The 27,124-nt window shown below is 56.9% G+C and overlaps 8 protein-coding genes across 8 annotated transcripts; 3 read left to right on the plus strand and 5 right to left on the minus strand.

Annotated features, from left to right (window-relative positions):
- Positions 1–649: 649 nt before the first annotated feature.
- On the minus strand, positions 650–3,593 carry GGS23DRAFT_120681 (G protein-coupled glucose receptor regulating Gpa2-domain-containing protein). Its single transcript, XM_051511077.1, has 2 exons — positions 3,118–3,593; positions 650–2,988 (listed from the first exon to the last, which is right to left on the minus strand). The coding sequence occupies exons 1-2, from the start codon at positions 3,312–3,314 to the stop codon at positions 903–905; spliced, it is 2,283 nt and encodes a 760-aa protein (XP_051370666.1). The 5' UTR covers positions 3,315–3,593; the 3' UTR covers positions 650–902.
- A 3,149-nt stretch (positions 3,594–6,742) lies between these two features.
- On the minus strand, positions 6,743–7,920 carry GGS23DRAFT_573936 (uncharacterized protein). The gene is made up of 2 exons (XM_051516708.1): positions 7,074–7,920; positions 6,743–7,003 (listed from the first exon to the last, which is right to left on the minus strand). Exons 1-2 carry the CDS (start codon positions 7,442–7,444, stop codon positions 6,844–6,846), a joined length of 531 nt encoding a protein of 176 aa, XP_051370667.1. The 5' UTR covers positions 7,445–7,920; the 3' UTR covers positions 6,743–6,843.
- Positions 7,921–10,511: 2,591 nt separating this feature from the next.
- GGS23DRAFT_605892 (SNF2 family N-terminal domain-containing protein) lies at positions 10,512–13,427 on the plus strand (the record flags this gene model as incomplete). The annotated part of the gene is made up of 2 exons (XM_051519834.1): positions 10,512–10,878; positions 10,954–13,427. 2 exons carry the CDS (start codon positions 10,512–10,514, stop codon positions 13,425–13,427), a joined length of 2,841 nt encoding a protein of 946 aa, XP_051370668.1.
- A 1,430-nt stretch (positions 13,428–14,857) lies between these two features.
- GGS23DRAFT_120718 (uncharacterized protein) lies at positions 14,858–16,088 on the plus strand. Its single transcript, XM_051511078.1, has 3 exons — positions 14,858–15,146; positions 15,223–15,337; positions 15,420–16,088. Exons 2-3 carry the CDS (start codon positions 15,332–15,334, stop codon positions 15,699–15,701), a joined length of 288 nt encoding a protein of 95 aa, XP_051370669.1. The 5' UTR covers positions 14,858–15,146; positions 15,223–15,331; the 3' UTR covers positions 15,702–16,088.
- Positions 16,089–16,759: 671 nt separating this feature from the next.
- Positions 16,760–20,171, plus strand: GGS23DRAFT_573946 (HAUS augmin-like complex subunit 6 N-terminus-domain-containing protein). The gene is made up of 3 exons (XM_051516709.1): positions 16,760–17,504; positions 17,589–19,834; positions 19,894–20,171. Exons 1-2 carry the CDS (start codon positions 17,187–17,189, stop codon positions 19,596–19,598), a joined length of 2,328 nt encoding a protein of 775 aa, XP_051370670.1. The 5' UTR covers positions 16,760–17,186; the 3' UTR covers positions 19,599–19,834; positions 19,894–20,171.
- Positions 20,172–20,181: 10 nt separating this feature from the next.
- On the minus strand, positions 20,182–21,883 carry GGS23DRAFT_611132 (uncharacterized protein). The gene is made up of 4 exons (XM_051520380.1): positions 21,346–21,883; positions 21,015–21,224; positions 20,683–20,893; positions 20,182–20,554 (listed from the first exon to the last, which is right to left on the minus strand). The coding sequence occupies exons 1-4, from the start codon at positions 21,534–21,536 to the stop codon at positions 20,210–20,212; spliced, it is 957 nt and encodes a 318-aa protein (XP_051370671.1). The 5' UTR covers positions 21,537–21,883; the 3' UTR covers positions 20,182–20,209.
- Positions 21,884–22,395: 512 nt separating this feature from the next.
- On the minus strand, positions 22,396–23,166 carry GGS23DRAFT_120787 (uncharacterized protein). Its single transcript, XM_051511080.1, has 2 exons — positions 22,804–23,166; positions 22,396–22,723 (listed from the first exon to the last, which is right to left on the minus strand). The coding sequence occupies exons 1-2, from the start codon at positions 22,984–22,986 to the stop codon at positions 22,655–22,657; spliced, it is 252 nt and encodes an 83-aa protein (XP_051370672.1). The 5' UTR covers positions 22,987–23,166; the 3' UTR covers positions 22,396–22,654.
- A 2,055-nt stretch (positions 23,167–25,221) lies between these two features.
- On the minus strand, positions 25,222–27,033 carry GGS23DRAFT_120810 (TTL domain-containing protein). Its single transcript, XM_051511081.1, has one exon. The coding sequence runs from the start codon at positions 26,835–26,837 to the stop codon at positions 25,347–25,349; it is 1,491 nt and encodes a 496-aa protein (XP_051370673.1). The 5' UTR covers positions 26,838–27,033; the 3' UTR covers positions 25,222–25,346.
- Between the last annotated feature and the right edge of the window lie 91 nt (positions 27,034–27,124).

Raw genomic sequence — 27,124 nt, forward strand, 5'->3', positions numbered from 1 at the left:
AGCTGCGGCATATCTCAGATCGCGCATCTATACATCTTGCCTACTACCGCCCGAACTAATGCGCCTGTGTAGATATATAACATATTCATCGCTCGTCCGTCGATACTCATTGGTGCTCACTGGCTGGCCGCACGTGTTGCTTACCCAGATAGGTAGTAACAGCCTTACCGGCCCGTCATTACGACGATCGTATCGTATCCGTGGTGTATGCAACAACATCTGCACACTCGCCGATTCTTACATATGTATGCACGTATATGTATGTACGTGTGTATGCGCTTACTCTACGTCAAGAAACGCCGCCCAATGCTCCCCTTTCCCTCCTACCTCCTGGATGGAACATCAAGCAAGTGTCGGTCCATCCGTCCCTCCAGTTACCACCTTCACCATCCAATAGATGCCCGGGCGTATGTCTACATATGCAAACCGACCAACCAGCTGACCGACCAACAGTCCAATGAAGAAACCAACCAAGCCAGTCCTACCGCAGCCTCGATCACGGGAGTCGCCGTCGCCGCCGCCGCCGCCGTCACCGGCATATGCTAAATGCACCGAGGTAGTAGTGATCTCGCCCGATGCCGTCTCGATGATAACGCCCCTCCGTGAGGGAAAAGAAAAGAGAAATGCACCTGTGCCTAGTCCCGTTCCGGTCCTGTCGTACCCTCCTGTTTCGATGCCAAATATGAAAGACTCTGCGCAGTTTACAGCCCTTTAGGCTCTATCGAGGCGGCCCGCCCCACCCCCTCCTCTCTGTTCTTCGGTCGTTAACGGCATCTCATCCCGGGGCTCTTCCACTCATACGGGTCGTCATCAGCGTGGCCCCTATTTCCGTGCTTATCGTTACCGTCGTAATCGTCGTTAATTACTGCCCGTATTATTCCCTGGCGTCCCCTTCTTTCGTTTCACGCCCTGCTCTCGTCCTCGCGTCGTTCTGATCGGGGATCCCCCGCTATCGAGCCGGGGGCAGACGCAGTAGCCGTGACGGTAGCGGAGGAGTCGTCTTCGTTACCGGCATCATTACCATCGGCACCGTAACGTTCATAGTCGTCGTCGTCGTCGAATATGGAACCCACATCCACCACATCCCACCACTCACGCCTCCGTGACGCAGTTGCGCCAGCAGTAGCCGTAGCAGCGGTTATGCCACTCATCCGTCCGACTCCCGCGATAGTAGCGGTGGCAAGGAAGTCTCTACTGCTCCTCCGGCTCCCGCGCACGGCCTCGCTCTCGGGGTCCTCTCCTCCCTCCCTCTCCTCGCCCGAGCGCCCCCCCATTCTTCTCCACCTTATCCTCGTCTTTCTACTCCTCCTTCCCGCTTCTGGTCTCCCACCCCTGCAAGCATTAGTTCCTCTACAACTTCCGCCGCCACCTCCCGTATTGCTGCTACCACCACCACTCCAGATACCCCACCCCCTCCCCGAATCTGACCCCGGGAATCGCAACCGGCGCCCAAGGCCCTCCCAAAACCCACTGCGTGGGTGCCGCCAGGGCCGTTCCCACACTCCAAAGAAGACGCAGTCACCGGCCGCGGCGGCGCACAGGGTCGCGGCCGCAGCGAGGCGAAGGGCGAAGGGCGGGCCCGAAGATGATGGGGCGGGAGAAGAGAGCTGTACGGCGTGGCATGCGAGCGGCGCCGCCCACGCGAGGGCGAACGCCGCCGGGTACGCGAATAGTAGCCGTAGCTGACGCTGCTGGCGGGCGCGAGCACAGCGCATCGCAGAGTCGGTCTCGGCTGGAGAGAGGTACACGGCGTTGTCACCACCTTGTTCTTCTTCTACTCCGTCCTGCCCATGACCCCTCTCGTCGTCGGGCGCTGTCGGAGGACTTGTACCAGAAGCAGAAGCAGGGGTAGGGATATGGGTCACGGTGCCCCGCCGCGAGATGCTGTCCACGACGCGCCGCAGCACCGAATCCTCGGGGCTGCACGACCCGGTGGATAGGGAGCGAGTCCAAGGGACTGGTGCGCGTGCCTCTGGAGACTCAGCCCTGTGCTGCGGAGAGCGAACGGGGGAGCAGGGATCGATGGCGGGAGGACCATTATGGGCCTGGTATGTGGGCGAAGGACTATCAATCGGTGTGACGGGTAGTAGTGTTGGCGAAGTAGGACCCACTGCTGCGGGCAGACTCGACTCGCACAGCATCGTCGTTGTCGGGTCCTGACCGCCGAAGTCCACGGTGTTCCACCGAATGGAGCTCCTTCGTGCTTGCTCGGGCGGCTTCGGCTCTGTGGCGCTGATTGTCAGGGTGCTAATAGTTGAGGCCACGGAGCGCTGGCGGCCCTTCGCGGCTGGCGCCCGTTCGCCCGCGGCTAAGGCTAGGCTAGGCCGTGCTGAGGCGAGAAGGCCCCCGTGGTCGGCGATTGGGGGCGTCGGGGGCGGAAGTGCCCGCTGTGGTGACGTCGTCACCGTCCCGCCGCTTCCGCCATCACGCTTGCGGCTGTGCTTTTTTATCCCGCGGTCTGAACCGCGCGGCAGGCTCGCGCGCCTCTGGTCGCGGCCGAAGCGGCGGATCTGAAACCGGACGTAAACATACAGACAGGTGTAGGTGGCAACGATGACGCCGAAGATGACGTAGCGCGGAATCCAGCTAAGAGCGCTGGCGTACCAGGTCGGTTGTTCAGGCAGATAGCAGTAGGCGGCGCTGCCGCCGTCGGCCCGTTCAAAGCGGCCACCAGTGGCGGGGACGAGGGTAGCGAGCAAGAGGGAAACAGCTGCCCAGGCGACGTAGACGACGCGACGGTACGGGAGGAGGCCGGCGGCCGCAGCACCGGCGGTCACGCGCTGGGGGCGCAGGATGGATAGGGCGGTGTGCGCGGTGAGGAGCAGGATGGCGATGTCGGAGGCCTCGATGCCGACAGCGAGAAAGAAGCCTGAGACCTGGCAGAGGGCGGACTGAGAGTCAAAAGACGCGCCGCAGAAGTAGGCAAGCGGCCCGATGGCGAGCCAGAATACCTTGATCATGTCGCTCTGGATGAGGAGCAGGATCAAGCTACCACGTCGTTAGCCGATATTTCCTCGCAAATATGCCGCAGCTGGCACCGAAGGCTGGGAGTCCCCCCCCCCCCCCCCACCTCCTGCTCTTCCGTTGTCCGGAACCTCGGGGTCTCGGTGCACTTACTCGTGGCGGAAACTCCGCCTCATCCTGACGAACCAGTAGAAAGCGAATAGGGTAGCTACTAGGCTAATGGAAGCCACGCCGAGCGAGACGGACATGAGTGCCAGAAGCTGTCGGTCGCGGGGGTCGGGGGTCCGTGGGGAGGATTCGCGCGGAGTCAGGACGGCGGCGGCGTCCGGCAGCGCTGCTAGGGGAGCCATCTCTGCAGTGGCCAGAAGAGAAGCTCGGGGAGGAAATGAGGTCGTCGCGGGTGTGTCATGCTTCAGCTCGCGATCGGTCTGCCGGTCCGGATGGCAGGCCTCGCGAACACCGACAGGGCCACTCCGTCTTCTCTCTTCTTCGCATCCGTCCTGACGGCTCGGAATGGGAGAAGGTAGAAGGTTAGGCTGCACGTGGCTACACGAACTTGAGGCGCTCCGCGGGAAGGTAAGAAGCCGCCGTCTTTTTCCTCACGGGCATAATACGGGGTAGCCTAGAACCTATACCTCGGCTCTAGAGAGGAAGGGGGTTTTTGGGCGTTTCGAGAGAGGGACGTTCCCTTATGCTACGTTAGGTAGATTTGGAGGGCGGATCCCGAGGCGGGTGGTAGGGGAAAGAAGTTGTTTGGGGTTTGAGGTCCGCTTTCAACTAGGCCAACGGTTAGACAGCGGGAAATATGAAGTGCTACCGCAAATGGATGGTAGGTATTCTTTGAGAAGAGGGAGGGGGGGTTGCAGTTTGTCCGTACGCATAGAGGCAAGTCCGAGACTTAGAAGGTTACGCAGCGCAGAGGAGAAAGGGAGCTCTTCTTGGCCTGGGGGGGGGTCGATCACAAGAGGAATGAGGGTTGAGAGAGGGTCAAGAATTGAGGATGGTGCAAGTGTGTAAGTGGGAGAGGGGAGGAAGACGTGGAGAGGCATAGACCGGTGTATAACTCGAAGAGAGAGATATAGGTATGCACGGGACGGGAAGATGCTACCTACGTATTCATTTATTTACGATATATGATATTTATACCTCCGACGATAGAGCAAAGAGGAGAACACGGAGAGAAATAGAAACGAAAAAAGTGAGAAAAGAGGAGCGAAAAACAAGAAGGAAAAAGTGTAGGTTGGTATACATAGGCGTATGTACATATATGAAGCCAACCGGGCCAGCCCAGCCCAGCCAGTTTAGTTAGCCAAGCAGGGGTTGGCTACGGTGGACGGGATTGTGGGGATGGGAGGAGGGGGGAAAGAAAGGAGAAGGGGTAGCAATAGGGTAGATAGTACACATAGGTGGGCAGGTATAGGCAGAAGTAGGCCGAAAAAGGGCGGACGGGGACATGCTTCGTGACGCTGCGGCGGCTGCGGTCACGTACCTATGTGTACGCGCATACACAAGCTTGCCATGATCTGCTTTTCGGGGCCCGGGTGGTGGTGGTTGTTCGTGGCGGTGAGGGCGAGAAGAGGGAAAAAAAAGGGGGGGGGGGGGAGATCAATCGAGCATCACCAACGAGGTTGAGGTAAGGTGAGGTAAGGCTAAGGTAGGGCAGGACAGGGGAGGTTAACTAATTACCTAACATACATACCACTTCACGAAAACCACTAACTACTTAGTGGTGCATCTGTCGGTCCGTCGTGAGGTACTGGGCAGGAATCCGTAAGTAGATAGGTGCGTGTGCGTGTGCGTGTGCATGTGTGTAGATGTAAATATATAATACATACCTACGTACATATATTAAATATATATATGTATATATATAGGTATAATGTAGGCGTGGAGGGAGGGAGGAAGGGGTGGGTGGGTGGAATATATAACCAACCTACACCCATCTAGTGCTACCCGACGATGTGTGTTGTGTCTACATTAGGTATGTATGTGCATGTATACGTATAGGTAGATGTGGGCGGGTGTGTGGTGTGGTGTGGTGTGTGGGAAGGCGAAGAGAGGTGTGTCGAGGACGTGTGAGAGAGAGGACGTGTTCAGGGGAACTCGAGGATGCGCTCTGCTGCCGCGGGCGTGTCGCGATGATATGTTATGTTATGACACCAGCAGACGAACGTGCATGTGCATGTCGGCGGCATCATGTGGATGGAGAGGTGTAAGTGGTGCGTTGTTGGGTGCGGTAACGGGCAACGCGCGCGCGAGTCAGACCAGACGGGTTGGCAGAGAGAGAGAGAGAGAGAGAGAGAGAGAAGCAGGCTAGCCAACAAGGAAAATCAATCACCGCAATTCCTGACTGAGAGTAGTAATAATAATAATAAGCGACAATCAATAATGCCTACGGGATGATATAAACAACAGCAGGATCGCCGCAGCACTTACTGAGTAGACAGGCATATCTAACCGTCTAACCAACGAGGCGCGTGGACAAACCCACCGCTCGTCCCTTTTACATGCCACGTCCGACCTGAGACTCGGCCGCAGACAGGATGGGATCGGTGATGCCAAGGATGGTTTTACTACGGTATTATCATCATTATTATCATCTTGCAACACGTCGGGTTTAGGGCGGGCTGCTCGCATCCAATCACTTACATCTACACGGCAGATGGAGGCATCCTTGGCCTGAGCTGATGATGCTGGTGACGAGGAAGGGCTGGCGAGCGACGGGTACGGGGATAGACGTAGATAGGCGCAGCACCCGATGACTTTCTGGCTTGTTTTTTTTTTCTTCTGGCGGTAAAGCCTCTCCCCCCTCCCACGGACTAGGACAGGCCGTTGAGAAAAGCACCCGACGCGGGTATGCATACCACTGGCACACAAACCAGGATAGCTCCGTGTAAATGCGTCCCGTTGTTGGAAGGGTGGTGGTGTGTGCAGAGTGGTGTGTGTAAGGCGAGGCGCCTCGTTGGGAGGTGCCTACATATTACCTATCGACTGCATCTGTAAATGGATAATGAGTAGGATGAGAAGATAGAATGGCCTGTACCACTTGCTGCCACCCGCCAGCCCGCCGCCCACCTGCCTACACCTAACCTGCCTACCTAGGTACCTATATATACCAATTAGATACCCTGCCAACACCGCTGGCGGAAATAGCAGCCACCCTAGGTACGTGTATACCCCTGTACTGCTGCACCTGCTGCGCAGGCTGCACCACCCGTCCGCCACCCGTCCGCCCAATTGCCGCCCGCACCACCACCCAGTTATTCCCCGTAGCGCCGTTTCTTCCCCTCCCCTCCCCCCTCCTCTCCCCTACCTATGAGTATACACCCTCACCTCACCCTCCCCTACCTACAACCCTTACACCCTCACCCTTACCCTCCCCCCCTCCTCTATCGCACCCCTAAAACGATCCGTTCCGTCATACCTGCGATAAAACCAGCACGTACGCACGCCTCTTGCGCGGTAGGGCTGTCTCCCAGTATCGACCCGACGCGCAGGGAGAAAGGGGGGTGGGCATGGGGACGTAGCAAGCGACAGCAGTGACAGCGACGACGTGCAGCCGACAGATCGGGTGACCGCTGCGCCGGGACCGTACCAGATTTCACCGTTCCCAAACCTGTTGAGATGTCCCTTTCCCCCCCTGGGTCGTCGTCATGTTCCGCTGTCTAGTGACATAACATATAACATACCAGCCTACCTTTCTACTCATACGTCCCGGAATCCTGTCCCATCCCGTCGCATCCTGTCGCATCCCACAACCAGCCTCGCTAACTTGTTGCCGGCTTCTTTCCCTCTCTCCCGGCTTCAGTTCTCTCTGCTATACTATATATATATATATATATATATATATTAATATAAAAAAAACACATTTACTCGTCTTTATTTCCCTTCGTATTTCTTTCCTTTTTTTGTCCCTTTTGTATTACCCTCCCTGTTCGCAAGTGCTGTCTCGTCGTGGCCGACTCGTATCCCGCGTATTACCGCCTCACCCTCTCCCCTCCTCTCCCTCGCACCCAGCCTCGACGAGCTGAAACAAGAGGCATGTCAACTCTTCCCCCCTCGTGAAATCTGCCTGGCCAGCCTGGCGAATTAAACACAAACACGTCCAGATCCGTCTCTCTCTATGTCTGCCTCCCTCCTCCTGCCAATAATTTCCCTTTTCAGCGTCCCGCTCGCTGGTCTGCCTGCTTTCCAACAGACAGGCGGCGGTCCCGCTCCTCTGATCCCCACGCGCTGCTGGTCTTGGTATGCCGGGGGGGGAGCAGGTTAGGCGAAGGAGACCTGCCCGAAAGCAGGATGGCGGATCGACCGGCTTGCAAATCGAGCCGTGGCGCATGTGGAGCTTGTCTAAGTCACACAGGCCCTCGTGACGGCATCCTCGTCTTCCTCGTCGCCGGGAAAATAACGGAGGGCGGGATGCGGTAGAGGATAGAATAAGAGGGAGTACTTGGAGCTGCTCCCTACCTGGAGATCTATCCATCCGACACTATAGGTGATACGCCCTGAGTGCACTACGAACATACATAGGTACAACCTGCGTCCCCATCAACCTCGGTACGCGGATCCCGTTCCCATCCACGCGCCTATTTATTTCTCTATCTATCTGCCGGCGCTGTAATTGCGTGGGATCCTAAGGGGAGCTTCTCCCCGTCATCCCCCCTCAGCCCTCCCCGCTTCTCTATACTACGCGCGCGCATATCCATAGGAAGTGCGCAGTGGGTAGGCACCTGGGCTCTGGTGTAGGCAGACATCCAATGCATACGAGAACCGCCCGGCGGGATGGGCACGCACTGCGTCGCGATCGTCCGCGAAGACTGCGCGCTCGTGATCCTACGGCCGCGTCACACTCGCGCACACACACGTGCCGTGCTTCTTTTCCTATCTCCGCAGCTACCTATACCGAGGTAATATGCATCTGCCCACACGTATATATACCTACCTATAAGCGTGACAACCGCCTTAGACACGCCAGAGAGAGAGACCTCGAGACACAGGCCGCGTGGACGCCGGACCTACCTGGGCGCCATCCGGCCGCTCTCTCGCGCTGTGCGGCACCGACGTCTGCAGCGCCCACCACGTGCGGAGGCGCCGGCGCACACACGTGCCTTGTCTCTTGTCGCACCGTACCGGGATCGAACGAAGCTGGACGAGACCCTTGACGAGGGGATTTACGGCCTGTAGAGCCCGTTCTATACCTACCATCTATGCTGCTACTCGACATGGTAGGGAGGAGGCACGGAAGTGAAAGGCGGGAGCTGGTAACGCTGCTGACTAGACATCCGGGGTAACAGACTGGCGTATCTCGTAAAATTCCCCAGAAAACATTCCCTGTCACCGGATTTCCGACCCTTCCGCGCTGCCCATGCGCTCGTTATGTTTCCCCGAAGGTCGCGCTCATCTCCTTGGGTAGTCCTAGGAATTTGTATGCCGCGAGTTGCCCACACGCTTCTCCCAGCAGTTGCCAGCTGGCGGTCGTCCTAATGGCAGACGATTAATGGCGACGACGCGCCAAGAAAGACCGTCGTCACGTACGGAGTCGCGTATCTACATCTGGGAAAAAACGATTCTTTAGAATCCCCAAAATAGGGTTTTTTCCCAGATGTAGATATGCGACACCGCAGTCACGTGGCGCCGCGCGTATGTACGGAGTCGCATAGCTACAACTGAGAAAAAACTCCACTTTTCGGTCGAACGCCCCAGTTTTATCGTCTACACATACGCCCCCAATAGGAGGAGGTATGTATGTTTGATGCAAGTCCCCGATAGCTTCATATTGTATTCGTAGTAGCTTATATATGTACGAATAGAGTTATAGGCTACTAAGCTGCCCCTTCGCGAGCCGGGTATTTTATATAGGTTTATATATAAACGATTTATCACCGTAAAAAAACCGGAAAAAGATCGGAAAAATCGGAAATTTACTTACGTAATTAATTAACTTAATTAAATTAATATATAAACTTTTCGGATTTTTCGCTTAGTAATATAAGAAATTATTTACGATTTAAGGGTTTTTAAAACTATATTAATAATTTACTATATAATTTATTAATAAATCTATTAACTATACTTTATATCAGCCTCTTAACTTATTTCTTTTACGGTAATAAAGTAGGTCTATTACTTAATTCTTTATAATATAGATAAAATAATAATTAAGATTATGTAACTTTTTTTTTAAATTAATTAAGTCTTAAAAACGTTAATTTTTAGTATTCTTTTTTAGAACCTCTTTATATAAAAAAAGAAGATAGTTAGAAAGGTAGAATTCTTATTATAAAAATAGGTACGATTTTAAAAAGTTTTAACCTATTTAAAAACGTAGTTTTCTTGAAATAATAAATTAAATGAAAATGAAAATAAAGAATAAAAATAAGATTACTTAATACTAGCTATTTTTTTTTTATAAAATAAAGTATTAGGTAATAGACCTACTTTATTACCGTAAAAAAAATAAGTAAACATATCGATATAAGTATAGTTAATAAAGTTATTAATAAATTATATAAGAAGCTATTAACGTAATTTTAAAAAACCTTAAATCGTATATAACTTCTTATATTAGTAAGTAGAAAATTTGAAAAATTTATATGTTACTTTAATTAAGCTAATTAATTACGTAAGTAAATTTTCGATTTTTCCGATTTTTTCCCGGTCTTTTACGGGGATAAATCGTTTATATATAAACCTATATAAAATACCCGGCTCGCGAAGGGGTAGTCTAGCTTACCTATTACCGACCCAACCAGAGGGTAGCTCCTTCCCTACGTATAATTGAATATTCAACCTGCACCTTCCTACCTACCACACCCCTAGGGTGTACGTACTGAAAAGTGGAGTTTTTTCCCAGTTGTAGCTATGCGACTCCGTACGTATGCGCGTCAAAAATCGGTTGGGTCCGCGTTCCCTGGCCGGACCATCTCGTCTCACCATCGTCGTCAATCTTCTTGCCAATCCAGCATCCTCTTTGCCGTATGCTCATCTTTGGATACCCGCCAGGAAGGGCTCTGCCAGGCCGAGCTGTGGCCGTCAAGTGCTGAATCTATTGCTTATTCTTTGGTTGCAAAAAAAGTCTTTTACCATAGACCTCTTCCTTCGTCTTCGAGCATCTTACTCCTACCCAAACTGCTAGCTGATGGCACTGTTGCTGACCTGGAGCGAGTTGTCTATCTACAGTCGCTTTCGCCTGCTCTTTCTTTCTCTCTCTCTCTCTCTCTCCCTCTCTCCCTCTTGCACATAAATACAAAGCATCGACTTGAACTGAACCCGAAGAAGACCATTGTTGCATCATTATGCCGCCGCTGTCGTCGTCGGCAGGTTCCATCAACCGACGGTGGTCCGACGCTGATCCCCCCTCGCCAGCTTCGGTAAAAAGACCTAGTATCCAGAAGCAGCAGCCACAGCGTCAACTTGGGATCGGAACTAAAACTAGACACGAATTCGAACCGGACGTTAAAGACGCTCGCCTTCGAGAGGACTACGTGCGCGTACTGAAACAGCACTACGACGAACGGCGGGCTGAAAAGCTTCGTCGGGAATTTGCGGCGATGGCGGACGCCGATGAGCGAGTCCGAATTCCTAGTCCATCGCCCACTACACATCGGCGTCGGCTGGTTTCCCCTCTAGGTGATGGCAGTAGCGAGGATGCGGGCGGTGGTGGGGATGACTCTAGTGACGAAGACGCCAAGGGCCGCAGTAATACCCGCAACTCGTTCCGTCGGGACGAGCCAACCGAGGAGGAGCACCGTGACATCCGGAAGCTCTTGTCGATGCCCGAGATCGACATCCCCCCGGGACAGCGAAGGGACACGCCGATTGCCATGTCTTGCACGCTGATGGAGCATCAAAAAGTCTGCCTAACATGGCTAATTCAGCAGGAAGAGGACAGTCACAAGAAGGGGGGAATTCTAGCAGGTATCGATTGCCCTATATGCCGGCACCGCCGACGGCCTTTCGATAACCCGTGATGCTAACTATCTACCCAACCAGACACCATGGGTCTGGGCAAGACAATCCAGGCCCTCGCTCTCATCCTAGCACGCCCGTCCCCGGACCGCTTCCGCAAGACGACGCTCATCGTAGCCCCGCTAGCCCTACTGAAGCAATGGCAGGAGGAAATCCGGACCAAGGTGAAGCCCGACTATCAACTGAAAACCTTGATATTCCACGGCCCGAAGAAGCGCGGGATGACGGTTCCTCGACTCCTTAGCTACGACGTTATTTTGACAACCTACGGAACCGTAGTGTCGGAGCGCAAACGCCTCCGCAACCCAAAGAAACCGTGCATTCTTCTCGATCCCCGTACCATGTTTTATCGCATCATTCTCGACGAAGCGCACTTGATCAAGAACCGGACTTCCAAGTCAGCCGATGCCGTGTCTAAAATCCAGTCGGTCTACAGATGGTGCATGACGGGAACCCCATTCATGAACCGAACCGGGGAGATTTTTTCGCTCATCCGCTTCCTGCGGATCGCTCCTTACAACGTGTGGGAAGTGTTCACGCGGGACATCGACCGGCCCATCCGGAGCGCAGACGAGAACAACAACAAGATCGGGCTTCAAAAGCTGCAGGCTCTCTTCCGAAGTATTACCTTGCGAAGGACCAAGCAAAGCATGCTCGACGGCAAGCCCATCCTCCGACTGCCCGAGCTCATCAAGGAGGAGGTCAAGACCGTGTTCGACGAAGACCAGCAGGCGTTCTACGACGCCCTCGAGCACAAGCAGCGGCTTAAGGTGAACGAATTCATCAAGGCCGGGACGGTGATGAAGAAGTACACGTACATATTAGTGCTGCTCCTGCGCCTGCGCCAAACTTGCTGCCACCCGCATCTCATCCGGGACTTTGGCATTCCAGACGGTGCACGGCTCGGACCGGACGAAATGCGGGAACTAGCCCTGCGACTCAACCCAGCGACCGTCGCGAGGCTTAAGGAACAGGAACAATTCGAGTGTCCGTTCTGCGACGAGGAGACAGCTAGTCCCGTCATCATCTACCCCTGCGGCCACACTATCTGCGGCCACTGCTTCTCCGCCGCGATGGAGGTCCAGACGATGCCGGGCGCCGAGGAGGAGTCGGCGTGCCCGCATCCGGACTGCGACGTCGACATCGACCCCGAGATGATCATCTGCTGGTCTTACTTCCTGGAAGTGCACGCGCCTGACAGCGCCCACTGGCAGACCGACACAGAAGAGGATCCGCAGGAGGACCCGGACGGCTTCGAAAGCTGGAGCGACGACAGCGTGGACAAGCGCGGGAATCTGAAAGGATTCGTGGTGTCGGACGACGAGGATGACGAGGGCGAGGACGATGAGGATGAAGATAAAGACGAAGACGAAGAGGAAGAGAAACAAAATTATTACGACGGCGTCCGCCACGTGAAGTCCGAGCCAGCCGCGATTCCCATCGACGAAGTATGGAAGGACGTCTCCGACCACAAACGCTCCACGTCGGAAAATCGGGCGGGGGACTCTGACCTCGGCTCGCTGGCATCCCTGGAGGACATCTGGAGACGGGTCGAGGCGATGAAGAAGATCAAGGACAAGTTCGCAGAGCCCGGCGACGTCAAAGCCACGCCCGGATCGGGCCCCACGTCTTCCAAGCGCAAGGCAGCCTCGGAACTGTACGGCGCCGGCAGCAGCAGCAGCAGCAAGCGGAGGCGGGCTAACGACGGGACGCCGACGGCGATGCTGCCGCGCGGGGGCAGGGAAAGCAAGGCCCGGGGGGCACGAGCGGGACGGGACCACGGGGCAGGGGGTAGGCAGAATAATTATAAGAAGAAGAAGGGTAAGAAGAGATTCCAGAAGCAGCAGTTCACGTCTCTGGCGGTGCTGAAGAAGCAGGGGACGCGGAGCGCGGGGGCGAAGGCGCGGTACCTGGCGCGGCTGCGGCGGGACTGGGTGCCGAGCGCGAAGATCAACAAGGCGATGGAGCTGCTGCGGGAGATCCGGGGGCGCGGCGGCGGGGGGGCGGCGGGGGCGGCGGGGGAGAAGACGCTGGTGTTCAGCCTATGGACGTCGTTCCTGGACCTGCTGGAGGTGGCGCTGCAGGCGGAGGGGTTCCGGTACGGGCGGTACGACGGGACGATGGGGGCGGGGGAGCGGGACGCGGCGGTGCGGGGGTTCATGGGGGAGCGGGACGGAGGGGGCGCGCAGGTGCTGCTGGTCAGCCTGGCGGCGGGCAACGCCGGCCTCAACCTCACCGCCGCCACGCACGTCATCCTGCTCGAGCCGTTCTGGAACCCCTACGTCGAGGACCAGGCGGTCGACCGCGCCCACCGCATCGGCCAGCCCCGCCCCGTCACCGTCCACCGCCTCCTCGTCGCCGGCACCGTCGAGGACCGCATCCGCGCCCTCCAGGACTCGAAGCGCAGCCTCGTCAACGCCGCGCTGAGCGAGGAGGACGGTCGCAGTATGGGGCGCCTCTCGCTCGCGCAGCTCAAGGGCTTGTTTGGTATTCGTTGAGTGATCGCGATAAGGTTGTGGGGTTAAAGGGGAGGGAGAGGGGAGGGAGGGAGGGGGAGTTAGGATTGCGGGACGAAGGGGGCTGGGACCGGAGCTGTCGTTAATCTTTGGTGGGGAGGTTTTTGTCTGCCAATATTGGCTTGGGGTACCGGCGGCCGGGGGGCTGAAGGGGGGAAAGGGGAAAAGGGGGATGGTGTCACGGTCGGAAGCGGCGAAGAGATACGACGGCGGCAGCTGGTCCTGTAGCAGCAGATGTACGGAGTAGGGGCGCGTCTTGCGCAGTCGGGGGGATTCCTCGCCCCCGGTCGGTGGCCAGGCGTCGGCGCGAATCGTGTCCTCGTCGCCTCGCCACATGTGCGGGCGGGCGGAGGTCTGCTAGAGTCTTGTTTTTTGCGCGCACACGCGCTGTATCCTGTGTACCTAACTAACTAATACCACTCTCGATTCTTGATCTGGCTGCGCTCCCTCCCTCCCCCTTCCTCTTTCTGTCCTTCTCTCTAGACAGGGGTGTGTGCGTGTAAGCGCGTGCTGCTCCGCTACCACGCCCTGGCCCCGGGCAATATGGATAAATGGGCGATGGATGGTCCGCCGCCCTCCCTAAACGGCCTCTGCCCGTCGCCCCCCCGGGTAATGTCCGATCTGGGTCCCCTTGCGCAACCTACCGCAACCTGCCCCTCGCCCCCCTCTGTTGCTACTTATCGAGGGGGCGACGGTGGCAGATGCACCAAATCGACCCCTTGACAACGCGAGATGAGCGCGCGGCGTTGTCGCCACACTAGGCCCAGATCGCGGTTTTGTTCACAGACCAGCGGCGACGGGGTACTTGGAGATTAGCCCCCGCCCCCCCCATCGAAGCATGCCGCGCTACGGGCCGAGGGCAGAGCAGGTTTCTTGCGGGCAGCGAAGACGGCGTTTCGGAGACCCGTGTTCGGTGACGCTGCAGCTGCAGCTGCGGCGTCGATCGAGCGCCGAGAGGTGGTGCTGCGCGTGTGCAGAGAGACGATAGGGGTGTAGGTGCAGAGGAATATAAATATAAATATATTACATGCATATATACACACGTACATATATATATATATTCCGCCTGCATGACGTCTAGATTGGTGGCCAAGGGCATGCCGCTTGCGTTCGGTTCTCGCCGCCAAGGCCAGACGAGAGGGCTGGGGCGGCGGGCTAATATAGAGGTATGAATACGAAGGTATGGAAATGAGTATAAAAATAAACACATACGTATGCGTATATATCTACACCAAGAAAAGAACCAGGTCTTCGTAAGGGGAAAGGGGGGGTGCACGAAATTTCCCTGCGGCTGGGTTGCATCCGGGGGCGATTCGGCGCCAGCAGCAGACGGAAGGGATCGCAGCGAAGAGAGAGAATCGGGACGGCCGGGCGTCGGGAAGTGTGGGCACGTCGAGAACTTGTGGCCAGCAGGAGGGAGACCTGACTACCTACCAGGTCCGCGGGAGCGCAGGGGTGTTTATATATATATATTCATCTCGTACCCGAGCGGGTGGCGTATAAAGGACGGCCCATCCGTCTGACGTCGATTTCTGGATTGCTCGACGACGCTCGAGCAGGGCAATTAGTTAAACTGAGAAGAACCGTCTCCTCCCCCCCACATACTCCCTCTCTCTATTCTCCCGCTCGCATCCCACGCCCCCGGAACGCGCATATCCCCTCGGACGGGATCGATCGCTGACCGCTGGGATTCATACCGACGTTCGTGAGCCGAAACACAGAAAGCAGCAGCGCGGCCCACAGGGAGCAAACTGACGTAACTTTCCGCTCGCATCAGATACAACGGTGGTTGAGACCGTCTCGGAGGCACGAATACGCGCTCGACGTCTCGGAGTGTGCGCAGCCCGGACGAGTCCACATAGACTAAGACAGATCTGGCGGACAAGATGAAGGTATGCCGTTTCCTCTCTCCCTCCCACGCACGCGAACCAGGGGAGCCCTCAGCTAAACATTGGATTCGTCTCGCGCCTGCAGTACATCCCGAACCTCGCGCTTCTGGCGCTCTTGCTCTCCCCCGTCCACAACCCCGCGGCCGCCGCCCCGACCCCGGCGGAGGCGGAGGCGGCAGCGCCGGCGGCGTGGCGGCTCGACTGCGGCACGCCCGGGACGACGGCGCTGTGCTCGGCGACGAACAGCGGCGCGCACTGCGACCCGGTGTCGGGGGAGCTGACCATCATCCTGGCGGGCACGTGCTCGGCGTGCCGGTGCGTGAGCGTGGGCGAGTGCGCGAGGGCGTGCGGGATGGGCGGGGAGTGAAGGCGAGGGAGAGGGTCGCGAGGGATGGGCAGAAGAGGAAGGGGAAGAGGAAAAGGAAAATGAATAAAGAAATAAAAAACCGGATGGGGCGGGATGCACTGTTGTTTTGCTGTTGTTCTGGTTACTGGCGGTATTCTCGAACATAGAGTAGGTAGGGATAGGTAAGGAACAATACTTGACGTGTATATGTAACGACTGAAGGAATGCATAGATCGGGGACTTGCTGTTCGCTTACATGCGTTGGGCACGTCAAGACACTTAAATACTACTACCACAGTGCCGCTCGCTTTACGGGACATGGCTGCGATATACCTATGCCTACTGCGCTCGTTCGTTCAACGCCATCTCGCCCCCTTGGACGTCTCGATACCGACGGCCTGTCCTCTGGGGACATTCACTCGCGCACTCTCCCACCCGTGGTCCGGAGGGTAGGTGGGTGGGCAATACCGAACGAGTCAAGTGGCGGCAGAGTGCCCTAATAGGGGAGTTCCTGTATGCGGGCCGGCGGGAGGGGAACAAATGGGGTGCTCGGAAACGGTCCTCCATCGTGCCAAAGCATGCAAGGTCCGTCCGAGAGGCCAGCCGACGAATCCATCCCCTCCGTCGATGTAACGCACGCGCAGTCGGGCGGGCTCGGCCAAGCGCCTCCGCTGCCTTGGTAGGCCTGCCGAGCTCCCCGTGGCCCAATGGACGGGAGGGATGGGCGGCGAGAGATGCCCGTTTCCATCGCCAGATGGACCCTGCTTGCGTGGGAGGATGCCACGAGTTGGGAGCTCAATGGTGGGTGTGGACGGGTATCGCGAGTCGTAGGCATGCTTATGTAGGTACCAAGCGAACGTGGCTTATTCCTTAGGTGCTTATATGGTACTTGTGCACACGAATTCATGTCGGAGGTGCGATGTCATGGAACCTGAACCTGAAATGTAGGCATGCGATGTGATATAGGTAGGTAGACGATGCGTTTATCTGATGGAAGGCTCCGCTATAGCGGTTGGTCTGGGGTGTTATCGATAAGCCGCGGCAACCCGCAGCGATGCATCAATGGGAGCCGCCGAGCTCCCTGAAATAATGCCTATTGTGTTTAGGAGAGGTAACTTCGGCCTGCTTACGCGCTATGTAGGCAAGTACCTAGAGAAGTATCCTCGCCGGTCATCTGCTCCCATGTAGGTACCTACAAAACAGCGAGGGAGGTACCTACATACCTAACATGAATATATGTCCTTAGACCATACGAGCATCCTACAGGGTCCAGCTCAGCGCTCTCTCTTCACTCTCTCTCTTCTTCGCCTCTCTCGTTTCCCTCTCCACATCCTCCGGGGCGAACCCACCAACCCACCACCAACACGAATCCCGTCTGCAGCAACGATACATAAGAAGGCGGATAGCTAACCAGCTCCAAATCCTGCCCTCGCCACACTCCTCACCTGCCCCCTGATAAAATATCTAATAACCTTATCGACCTCCGCCGACGATGCCGATGCCACCATGTCGCTCTACCAGGCCAACCCGCCCGTGACACGCACGCGATCGCTCCGTGCTCCCTCCAAGTCGTCCTTGACCGCCCCTCCACTCGCCCTCTCTGCCGCGGCGGCGGCCCAGATCCCCTGCTCGACCTCCAATCTCGCCCTGTTCTTGACGAACCTCCGTCTGCTTGACCTCGACCTCGAGCCCGACTGGCCCGGTATAACCCCCGCTACCTTCTCCGCGAAGGACGCCGCCGGCGGCCAGAGGAAGCGCATCCAGTCCGTCGAGTGGGCCTTGTATCAGTTATTTACTCTGTGGGATTACAACGAGACCCAAAACGTATGTGCTTTTGTTTATGTTTCTGAGGATATCCCAGCCCGATAACTCGAAGGACGGAAAACGTACTAAAACTGCTTCTCTCAGAAACTCCGTCCCTTCTTCCCGCCCCTCGACCAGGTCCAATCCGTCAACCTGCGCTCCGCTCTCGTCCGCAGCCTCGAACAGGCCAAGAAAAATGGCGTCCTCGGCCGAGATGCCATCGTACGGAAGACTATGCTGGACGAATGCAAGGGTGAACGTCTCGAAGAAGTCCTCGCCGTATTCTCCTCTGCCGTGTTGAAGAAGCTGGTGGCCGAACGGGCCCTTAACTCGGGCCCCGAGTACCGCCCTACCATCTCCGAGAGGCTGTCCCTAGAAAACTGGGGCTACTCAGGCGACCGGACTCAGCTCAACGCCCTGTTGCTTGCCCACAAGGTCTCCCTAACTTGTTCTCTCAGGAGAAAGGACGCCGCACGCGCAAAATACCGCGAGTTTGAAGATCTCCTGGCCTCCAAGGAGCGGGCCATTGCCCAGCGGAGAGAACAGATCAAGGCCGGGGTGGGACGAGACGTGACCGAGGCCTCGGAAAAGACCAAGAACGAGGTGCAGAGGATAATCAAGTCTAATTGGACGGGTAACGACCAATGGATCGACAGTCTCTTGTTTAACGACACGCAGCCGCGAAAAGGCGGGCTCTTTGGCAGTAATTTTGACGACGTCTGGGCCGGCGTCGAGGAAGGGAAGATTACCGACCTCGAGGAAGAGAACGCCGGCCTCTTGGAGCAGCTCGAATACCGAGTCCGCGCACAAAAAGCGAGACTAGAAAAATGGGATAACTTTCGGAAGAGGATGTTTGGCAGCACCCCGTCGAAGCCAGATAAAGAAGCGGACAAGAAGAAGGCCAAGCCGAGAGAGGCTGTCTTGGACTTCGCTGCCCATCAACAGCTAGGCCTCAGTCAGATGGATACACTGAGCCCGAAGGACCGCCTTCCTATTCCTGCGCCGCCTCCGGAGTATGCTGAAATCTTACGGAACATGCAAGCTGAATTAGAAGCTATCGGGAAACCAAAAATGTCTAATTTTTCAAACATACTGGGTGCCTCCAAGAGGGCATCTAGGGTAGCTGTCTCCTCGTCGCTCGAGGTCCACCAGCCGCCTGCCGAGCCGATCTCTGACCTCAGCGAGTGGGAAGACGAACCGGCGGAGGAGGAACTCCCAATTGCGAAGCCAGCGAAGCCTCTGGTCGAGAATCGTAATCGCCTTGCGCCGCCGAAGTCTGGGCTGGAAAGCAGAGGAAGGGTACCCAGGAAAGCATATAACAAGGTTGCAGAACCGGCTGTTGAGAATAGGGGACCAATTTCGAAAGTTTCCACCAAACTAGAAGTCCCGGAACCGGCACCTGTGCCTGTATCGCGAGTCGACACAACGCCCCTAGGCCATAAGCCGGAGTCAGGCCAACCGGACGCTAGAACTCAGGCTTCGGCCTCTTATAATACGGCCCGAAGCGATGTCTCACGTACCCAATTGCCGCACCCGAGAAAAGTGGCCGACCCGATGCCGTCGCCCGAACGCCCGGTTTCCCCGACTCAGGCCATGGCCGACGAGATACTGGCGTCGATGTCGAACGCGTCACCGTCGCCGACGAAGAAGCCGCGCTACGCTTTGTCGCTGGCCGAAAGGACGCGCATGTCCATGTCGCGAACGATATCCCACGAGAACGAGGAGGACGCGGTCCTACCGCCCGAAACCCCGGCGAAACCTAGCCACGCGCCGAGTCACGCGCCGACCCCGCTGGACAACCTGCCGGAGCGAGGCGAAGAATACGAGGACCTGGTGGCGCGGACGCGGAAGTCGATGGCGGGGTTCGAGGCGGCGCGGCAGAAGGCGCAGCTGGAGCGGCAGCGGTCCGAGAAGAGGAGCAAGATGCCGCAGAGGAAGGAGGCCGGCTTCCCGCGGACCGAGGAGGGCGTCGGCGACGCGTCGATCGTCGAGGAGCTCCTGGAGGCGGGCGAGGAGGACTACGAGGCCGTGTTCAAGAGCCGGCCGCGCCTCCTGATGAGCCCCCTGCCCAGCCCGAGCAAGAGGTGGGACGAGGACGGGGACGGGGACGACTGAGTGAGTGTTAGGGGTGTACGGGTTGGAAGAAGGCCTCTTTTCCCTTGTGCTGATTATATATATGTGTGTGTATGTATATACGCGTGTATGGGCGTGCGTGTATCACTGACGACGCTTACGTTACTCGAAGTAGAGGCGGATTACAAGCAACGGGTGACGGGTAACGGATACGGGAGCGTGATAAATTAGGAGGTATCGTTCTCTTGGCGGCCCATCACGTGTATGTGTATATATGCGTACGTATGTTCATGTCGCAATGTTCTCGACCATCAACCTCACTCTGTCTGTCTCCTAGGACTCCTCTCCCTTCTCTCGTTCCATTCTCCTTCGCCGTTTTCCGTGTCTAGCCGGAGACTCTGTCCAACCTCTCCAACCCCCCAGGTAAACTCTCACAAATACACCACCCCGAGACAGCGTTCTTCTTTTTCCCTCTCTTCCTTTCGCACAGGGAACAAAAAAAAGAGCAAGCTGCCTCCTCCTCCTCCTCCTCCTCGTACGCACACAAGCACTTACCTAGGTACCTCCTTCTCCGCGCCATCTCATCCTCCGCTCCCAACCCCCATTCTCCAAAAGAAAGAAAGAAGGGGGGCGGGGGGGGGGGGGGGGACGGCTCAGTCGTCGTAGAAGAGCAGGGCGCGAGCCTCGATGCTCTGGCGGGGCGGCAGGGCGGCGGCGGCGGCGGCCTCGTCGGGGTGGACGAAGGCGGAGTGGGGGGCGCGGCGGACGAGGCCGGGGGCCGCGGCGGAGTCGAAGCACTTGATGAGGAGGACCTGGGCGGGGGACTGGGCGCGGCGGTAGTGCCAGCGGTGGGCGGCGGACGGCCGCAGCGTCCACGTCTCGTCGCGGTCCGCCGGCACGTACGCGATGGCGGCCGCGACCAGGTCCGCGTCGGCTACCGAGGACCCGTCCGCGACCGCCAGCGGCGACGCGCGGACCGTCTCGATGGGCCGCCAGAGCTGCGCCGCGTACGGTTACTTTTGGCTGGCGGCTGGGAGGGCGTGGGGGGTAGGGGGTGGAGGGAAGTAAGGGAGGTGAGGGGGGTAAGGGGGAAAAGGGGGAAAGGGGGGGGGGGGTTAAAACACACGTTGACGATCTGGTACCGCCGCCGCACCAGCGCCTCCGCCTCCGCCCCCATGTGCCGCCGCAGCACCAGCTCCGCCCCCGCGTACGACTGGTCGACGTGCGCGCGGAACAGCGGGCCCCGCGCGGCGCGGTTCCCGCGTCCCAGCGCGTGCCAGTTCGCCGGGCCGCTGCGCGTCTTGTGGTCCCAGATGTGGACGCGGGCGGCGCCGGTTCTTTTTTTTTTTCCGCATTTTCCGCGTCAGCCCATTTTTTCCCTTTCCTTCGCTTCTCTAGATTTCTCTTTTTCTTTTCTTCACGAAGGAGGGAAGAGAGAGAGTAAGAAAGGAGACTCACATCCGGCGCAGCAGCGCGGCCGACTCCGGGTAGTACTCGGCGCGGACGCGGGCCGCGTCCTCGAACGCGGCGAGCCCCCGCAGCCGGCTCGCGTGCGCGACGTACTGGAACCCGTGGCGGTCGAGCGTGTACGCGCCCTCGGGCCGGCCCGACACGTCGCGGATCAGGTGCTCGTACGGCACCGTCGGGCGCTCGTTGCGCACGGTGTTGCTGCGGTGGCCGCGGCGGTGAGCGTGCGTCTCTTGCTTTCTCTCTTCTACGTGGGGACGGCAGCGGTGGTGGGTGGTGCGCGGAGGGAGCGGGAAAAGGGGTGGGATGGATGCGCGCGTACTCGGCAATCAGGATCGGCGCCGGCAGCGAGCCGTCGCCCGGGTCCTTGTAGTAGTTGATGATGGCGAGGACGTCGCCGCTGTCTCCCCGCGGCTCTTCCTGCTGCGAGGCGTCCGCCTGCTGTGCCAGCCCGCTGTCTGCCCCCGGGAGCGCGGAGGCGGCCGGAGGCTGCGCGGCGACGGCGGCTGCCATGGTGTGCGTCTGGCGCGCTCTTGCTTTCTAGCGAAGTCTCGTCGCGAGCGCGAAAGGGCGGGACGGTCCAGCGGGGCAAGCAGAGTGTCGGTTGGTATTGCGACTTGGGCAGTCGACTGACTTGCTAGCTCCTAGGTGGGAGCGAGTGGACGGATAGACGGGTAGGCGAATAAGTCGGGGAGAGAAAGTCTTTCCCCTCTCCCTTCGTGGCGTGCGAGGCAAGACCAGGCAGATAAGGTGGGATGCCCATAGGTATACCTAATGCCACGCGCCGGGCCTAGGCTGACGGCGCACACAACCTTTCTACGTGTCATTTTTCCTCCCCCTTTTCCCCTTCTCGTCGTTTCATCTCCGGCTCAGAAAGAGATATGCGGGGTCGTCAGGGTTGAATGGGAGAGAGGGGTGGTTGTATGGGCTGCCACTGTCGTGACGCGGTTCTCATGCGTGCCTGTGTCGTGTTGTGTATATAGGCTAAACTTGCCCAGTCTCCCGGCTGCTTTCCGCTTCCTATTCCTGGGAATTCGGACGTGAGGGCGGCTCTTGGTAAAATACGATCCTGTTTTCCTTGGACCTTCTCGGGGATGGTTCGGGTAGGTTAGGTAGATAGACACGTACGCCTACTGTGGTGGAATCAGCAGAGCCCCTTTTTGTCTTCGAGCGTTCGGGTATTCGTGGCATGTAACGGATACCTAATTGCGAAGATAGAAGTTGTAAAACCCGTGCAATGCATTAGCATAAGTCTTATCTCCATCGCTACCACGCTGCTGGCTATGAAGACACCTAGTGACTGGCTGGTTTAGCAATCGACGGTGCGTCCGAAAATAGATCTGGGGACGATGCAGGGTCGGCGCGGTCACAAAAGAGTGAGTATCTTAGATATCAATGACATATTAATGTATACCTAAGCGAAGCAATTTTTCAGTCTTGAGCTTCCGTATGCACTCGTTGTGCAAGATGTCTCTCCCGACCTTTCATCAACCTGGGGATATCATCATAACCATGACCGCCACGCAGAACCCGTGTAGATATATATGATAGTAATACAGCAACGTAGCATGAATTAGAGCAGCGTCCGCCGACGAAGCACCGGGGGGGCTCTTAAAAAGTCAACGAGCCCCTTAATGCCGCCCCGCCATCATCTTTTCTATCGTCTTCTTAAGCTTGCTGAAGGATCCGCTGCGCCTTTTCTGGACGAAATGGTCAGTATCAAATCACCAGAGGCGAGAATGGAAAGAAAGGAGGGAGAGGTAATTATATGCATGCTTACCTCGGCCTGCTCGGCCCGCATCTCGGCGCCGTGTATTAGGTCGTACTCGGCCTCGGCAGCCTCGTCCGAGATCCCCCGCCGCAGGGCGGCTTCGTGCTCGTGCTCCTCCATCTCGGCGTGGTGGATCATGTCGTGGGCGTTCATGACCGCACGGTCTGTTAGTCCTTGCTCTTCCATAGGCATGGCTGCGTTGTTTATGTGGTTGGTTGGTTGTTGTATGTTGCTTTTCTGCAATTGAGAATTGTGATTTGTCTTTCTTGATAGGATGCGAGAGTGAAGAGTAGTACGAAAGCGAAGGCGAATTCGACTCTTCTATATACTGCTCACGAGTCGGGTTGTGGGGAGAAGATGGGGAGAGGAGACCGGCATACTCCACTTCCCCCCGTCTCCTGACGTCTCCTGATGAAGTGATTCACCGTATGCGCAGCGCTACACCAGCACCCCATTTCGCACAGCCCTCGAAGCCGGCTCGCCCGAAGCTTCGAGGCACTTAGTCACCGGCACGTCATTTCTGGCTGCTGATCCTCCTTCTCGCTCCGGGTTATGATCGTATGTGGCGGGCTGTGGGGAGAGGGAGAGGAAGAAATGGAGACGACCCCCCGGTCGACGACGCCGGCTGCAACCCTAGATCTATACGCGAATCATATGCCGAAGTCCGTCCTAGCCTGGACCGCCGACGCGCGCCCTACAGGGTACCATTGGACAATTCCAGAGGTTGATGATACGACGAAGCCGCCGGCGTAGCTCTGGTTGCTACTACCTACCAGTATGATTACCTATAGGGCTGCCTTGATAGGACGGCCGTGTTCCGCGATGAGAGACGGCGAGGGGCGAGGTCCCTGGGTGGCGTGAGTAACCGATCTCTCGGTAAACTTGTGGAGTTATAGTGATAAGGGTGATGTGAAGCCGCCGATTCTCGGTGTTGCTCGCGATGCTAAGAATTTAGAATGGGCTTCATCTTGCGGGATGATACGGCATGTAAGGAGTTGCCTCTAGTGTATTCCGTCGATACCTCCCCTGTGCAGGTGATTGATCATAGAAAAGGGGGCTCTTGCTACCAAGTAGTATATGCATTGATATGTTGATGCAATGTCTAGTATACCACGTGTCGTTGGTGTGACAGCTCTTGATTAACTCCCGTCCCCATCCCGGCGGCACCTTGATCGGATGGAAGAAGCCTGGAGTTATCAGGGGTCTGGCAGCGGTAGACATGGGTTCTGTTCTGCCCATGGCGGGGACGATAATTCTCAAACTTGCCCGTCAGTCCTCCTAGAACAAAGTTGCCAGTCTCGAGATGACATGCCGCAAACCGACTCTACCTTCCTCTCGCGACCGAGTCGTATCGAAGCGGCTTGGCACAATACCAGTCGTTGATCTGATCAAAAGGAATGGTCAGCGCTTCTGCCATCTGGGATGCCAGCAACCCCGTCAACACCGGTTACCATGGAGAAGCCAAATCGGGAATAAGGGCTTGGGAGGGAAACGGGGCGTGATCGTCTGCCTGGACGAAGCCACAAGATATGAAGGGGGCCTCTCCTAGGATATTCGTCACATGACTGACGACCTTAGGTACCTAGGTACCTAAGCGGTGAGTTGAGCCCGTGTGCCTCTAACCGTTTTCAATAGGCAGGAAAAATACATGTAGCAAACTCGAGAGGGTAGCAACCCAGTGTGTACGGAAGGCACAGCGAGGATGTGTATACATCCCTAAGTACCTTCCACTTAGCCAACGGAATTAACAGGTATCTACAGGTAGGTAGATACCTAGGTAGGTACAGATTCACTACCGATCCTTGAGACAGGTACCTAAGGTACCTCCTAACAGGTAGGTGTACACGTACCTCTAGGCATGGTGGCCGATCTGCTGGGAGGCGGTAGAGGGAGGGGGTATCAGATAGCGTTGTGGTGTACCTACCTAGAGGTTACCTGCCCGGGTCGATACCTCCTAGGTGCCTAGGTACCTCCTATAGAAAGGTCCATCTCGAGTGGCAAGCGCACCCCGCATGTGGCAAAGAGTGGGGTTCTTACTCGGTAGGCAGGTACCTATGTAGGTACCTACCTATGTACATACACTACATTAGGTTGGGAGGTACCTTGTCATGTACCTAGGTACTGTTCATTCCACGGTGTTATCAGGCTTAGATCGAAGTTCTTACCTGGGTAAATACCTAGGTACCTCCACCTCTTCCTGATTCTCACGATTCTCATCATCATTCTATCTGTGCAGGACGTACGGCACAGCGCATCACGACACCCGCGAAAAACACCTAGGATTCCTGCCTTGGGTACTTAGGGCGTCCAACCTGGCATTTCAGTACGGTCGTGACGACAACCCGCGGTGGTGAGGCGCTTATCCAGTGCGCGGCACAATACAGAGTTACCTACGTCCTGATATAATAGCAGGCACTGTTGTCGGGCCCCAAACCTCACCCACGCATCGACACGATGTTCCAGACAGGCGCTAAGAAGTTGCGTCCAGTCTATTTAACCCTTTCTCTGTGTCTAAATCTACCTAATCTCTAATGTGCAACGCCTCGCCAGTACTATTCGGGCGTGATCTCCGTGATGTTGCTTTTCGCCAGCTTGTTGGTCTCATCAAGCACTTCGATCATCCTCTTTCTGACTGCCTCGTTCTCCGTTTCCCCCGGTGGAACGAGGCCCATGTGCTCCAGCGCGACCAGGATCAGCGACTCCATGAGCCGCAGCGCTATCGGACCGGCAACCCCCTGGTGGTAGAACGCTGGCGACTCGTTGACTTCGAGGAGCCATGCCGTCCCGTCCTCGTCGACGAGGAAGTCGACCCCGAACAGCTCGAAGCACTTGTCCAGTGTGGTGAATTTGTCCGCCATGGTGTGCGCCGCGCCGCGAAACAACTCCGCCGAGACGTTGCAAATCTGGTCGAAGACGCACTCCTTCCACGTCTTGCCCTCTTTTGCGTCCCCCGGAAGCAGATCGTCTGGGATCGCCCAGAAATCCCGCATCGACCCCATCCGGAGAAAATCCTCTTCGTCCTGCAGCCCCGTGTTGGTTAGGGACGACTTCAAGCTCGGGTTGAGCCACGGGGGCTCGTAGTCCTCTAGGGCTAGCAAGGCTAACATCTCGTTGAAGACGTGGACCTTCAGGCGGCCGATGGAGAGGACGTAGGCACGGACGTGCCACTTGCGCTTTTCCAACGCCGCGATCGCCGTGATGTAGCGCTGCGCGACGAACTCGCGCATCTCCGACGAGGGGATGCGGCCGCCCTCTTTAAAGACATACGGCTGCTTCTTGGGTGCGCGGACGGCGCCTAGCGGAGCTGCGTCGAGCTTCATGTCTCCGACAGCAGTGACAAGACCATCCAGCGAGTTGAGGATGGGGAAAGCTAGACACGGGGACGGCTCGTTCGTAGTGTCTAACTCCGAATCCGGTGTAGGCTTGCCACTCGACCTTGTCTCCTCCCTACCCAGCACCCCATCCGATTCGTCGTTGTCGTCGTCGTCGTCGTCATCTTCGTCGTCGTCTTCGTATTCGGCAAGCTCAAGGTGGCTTGCCAGCTCTTCCAACGTGCTGAAGAGCCGGATACCAGCGCCGCAGTCCACCAATGCGGGTTTGAGGATCCACCATTCACGCTCCTCGGGCGGCTTGTTCTCATTCTCTTCGAGTGAGTAGAGAAGCGTGAGGTCGTCCGCCGCAGTCAGTGCCTCGTCAACGTACTCGGCATAGTCGAGTGACAAGCGTACCGTGAGCGGAGAGTGCGTCTTCAGAATGCTGTCCGGCGTCTTCGCCGTCCAATACTCCACCACGCGCGAGAGGTAGTCCTTCCGTGCTAAGGCATCGCTGCTAGGGTACGCGTTGATGAGGGCCTTGTCTGCAGAGTTCACGACGGCAAAGTTTCGGTTCAAGGCCCAACCATCGCAGAATTGGAAGGTTGTCTTGGCATCCTTTGGGAAGTCGTCGAAGTCGTCGTAGAAGACTGACTCTGGGACGTGCTTTCGAATAAACCTCCTAAGGTGTTCGTCGAGCCACGGAGAGGCCGCCTGTACGAATACGTGCATTTTCCTTTCCGAGTTTGCCTTCCAAGCGAGCTGGGGTATTCTGCTTTAGCGAGCGATGCAGCCTTCTTCTGGAGGGGCAGCGGCTTGACGAGGAATCATTAGGTGGATGGACATGCGATCCATAGGGTTGATGCTGTTCGGGGCGACCACGGGGTCTGTACCGGATGGCGACATCGAGCAGTCGGGATGCTATACGGTATGGTAACAGCCTGTGAGGGATAATATTTGTTAGGGTTCGGCCTTTTATACCCGATTCCTCATTTTCCTCCTTTCTACGACTGGCCCAA

Source organism: Durotheca rogersii (assembly GCF_024521655.1).
Source record: "Durotheca rogersii strain YMJ 92031201 chromosome Unknown GGS23scaffold_15, whole genome shotgun sequence".
Lineage (NCBI taxonomy): Eukaryota > Fungi > Ascomycota > Sordariomycetes > Xylariales > Xylariaceae > Durotheca > Durotheca rogersii.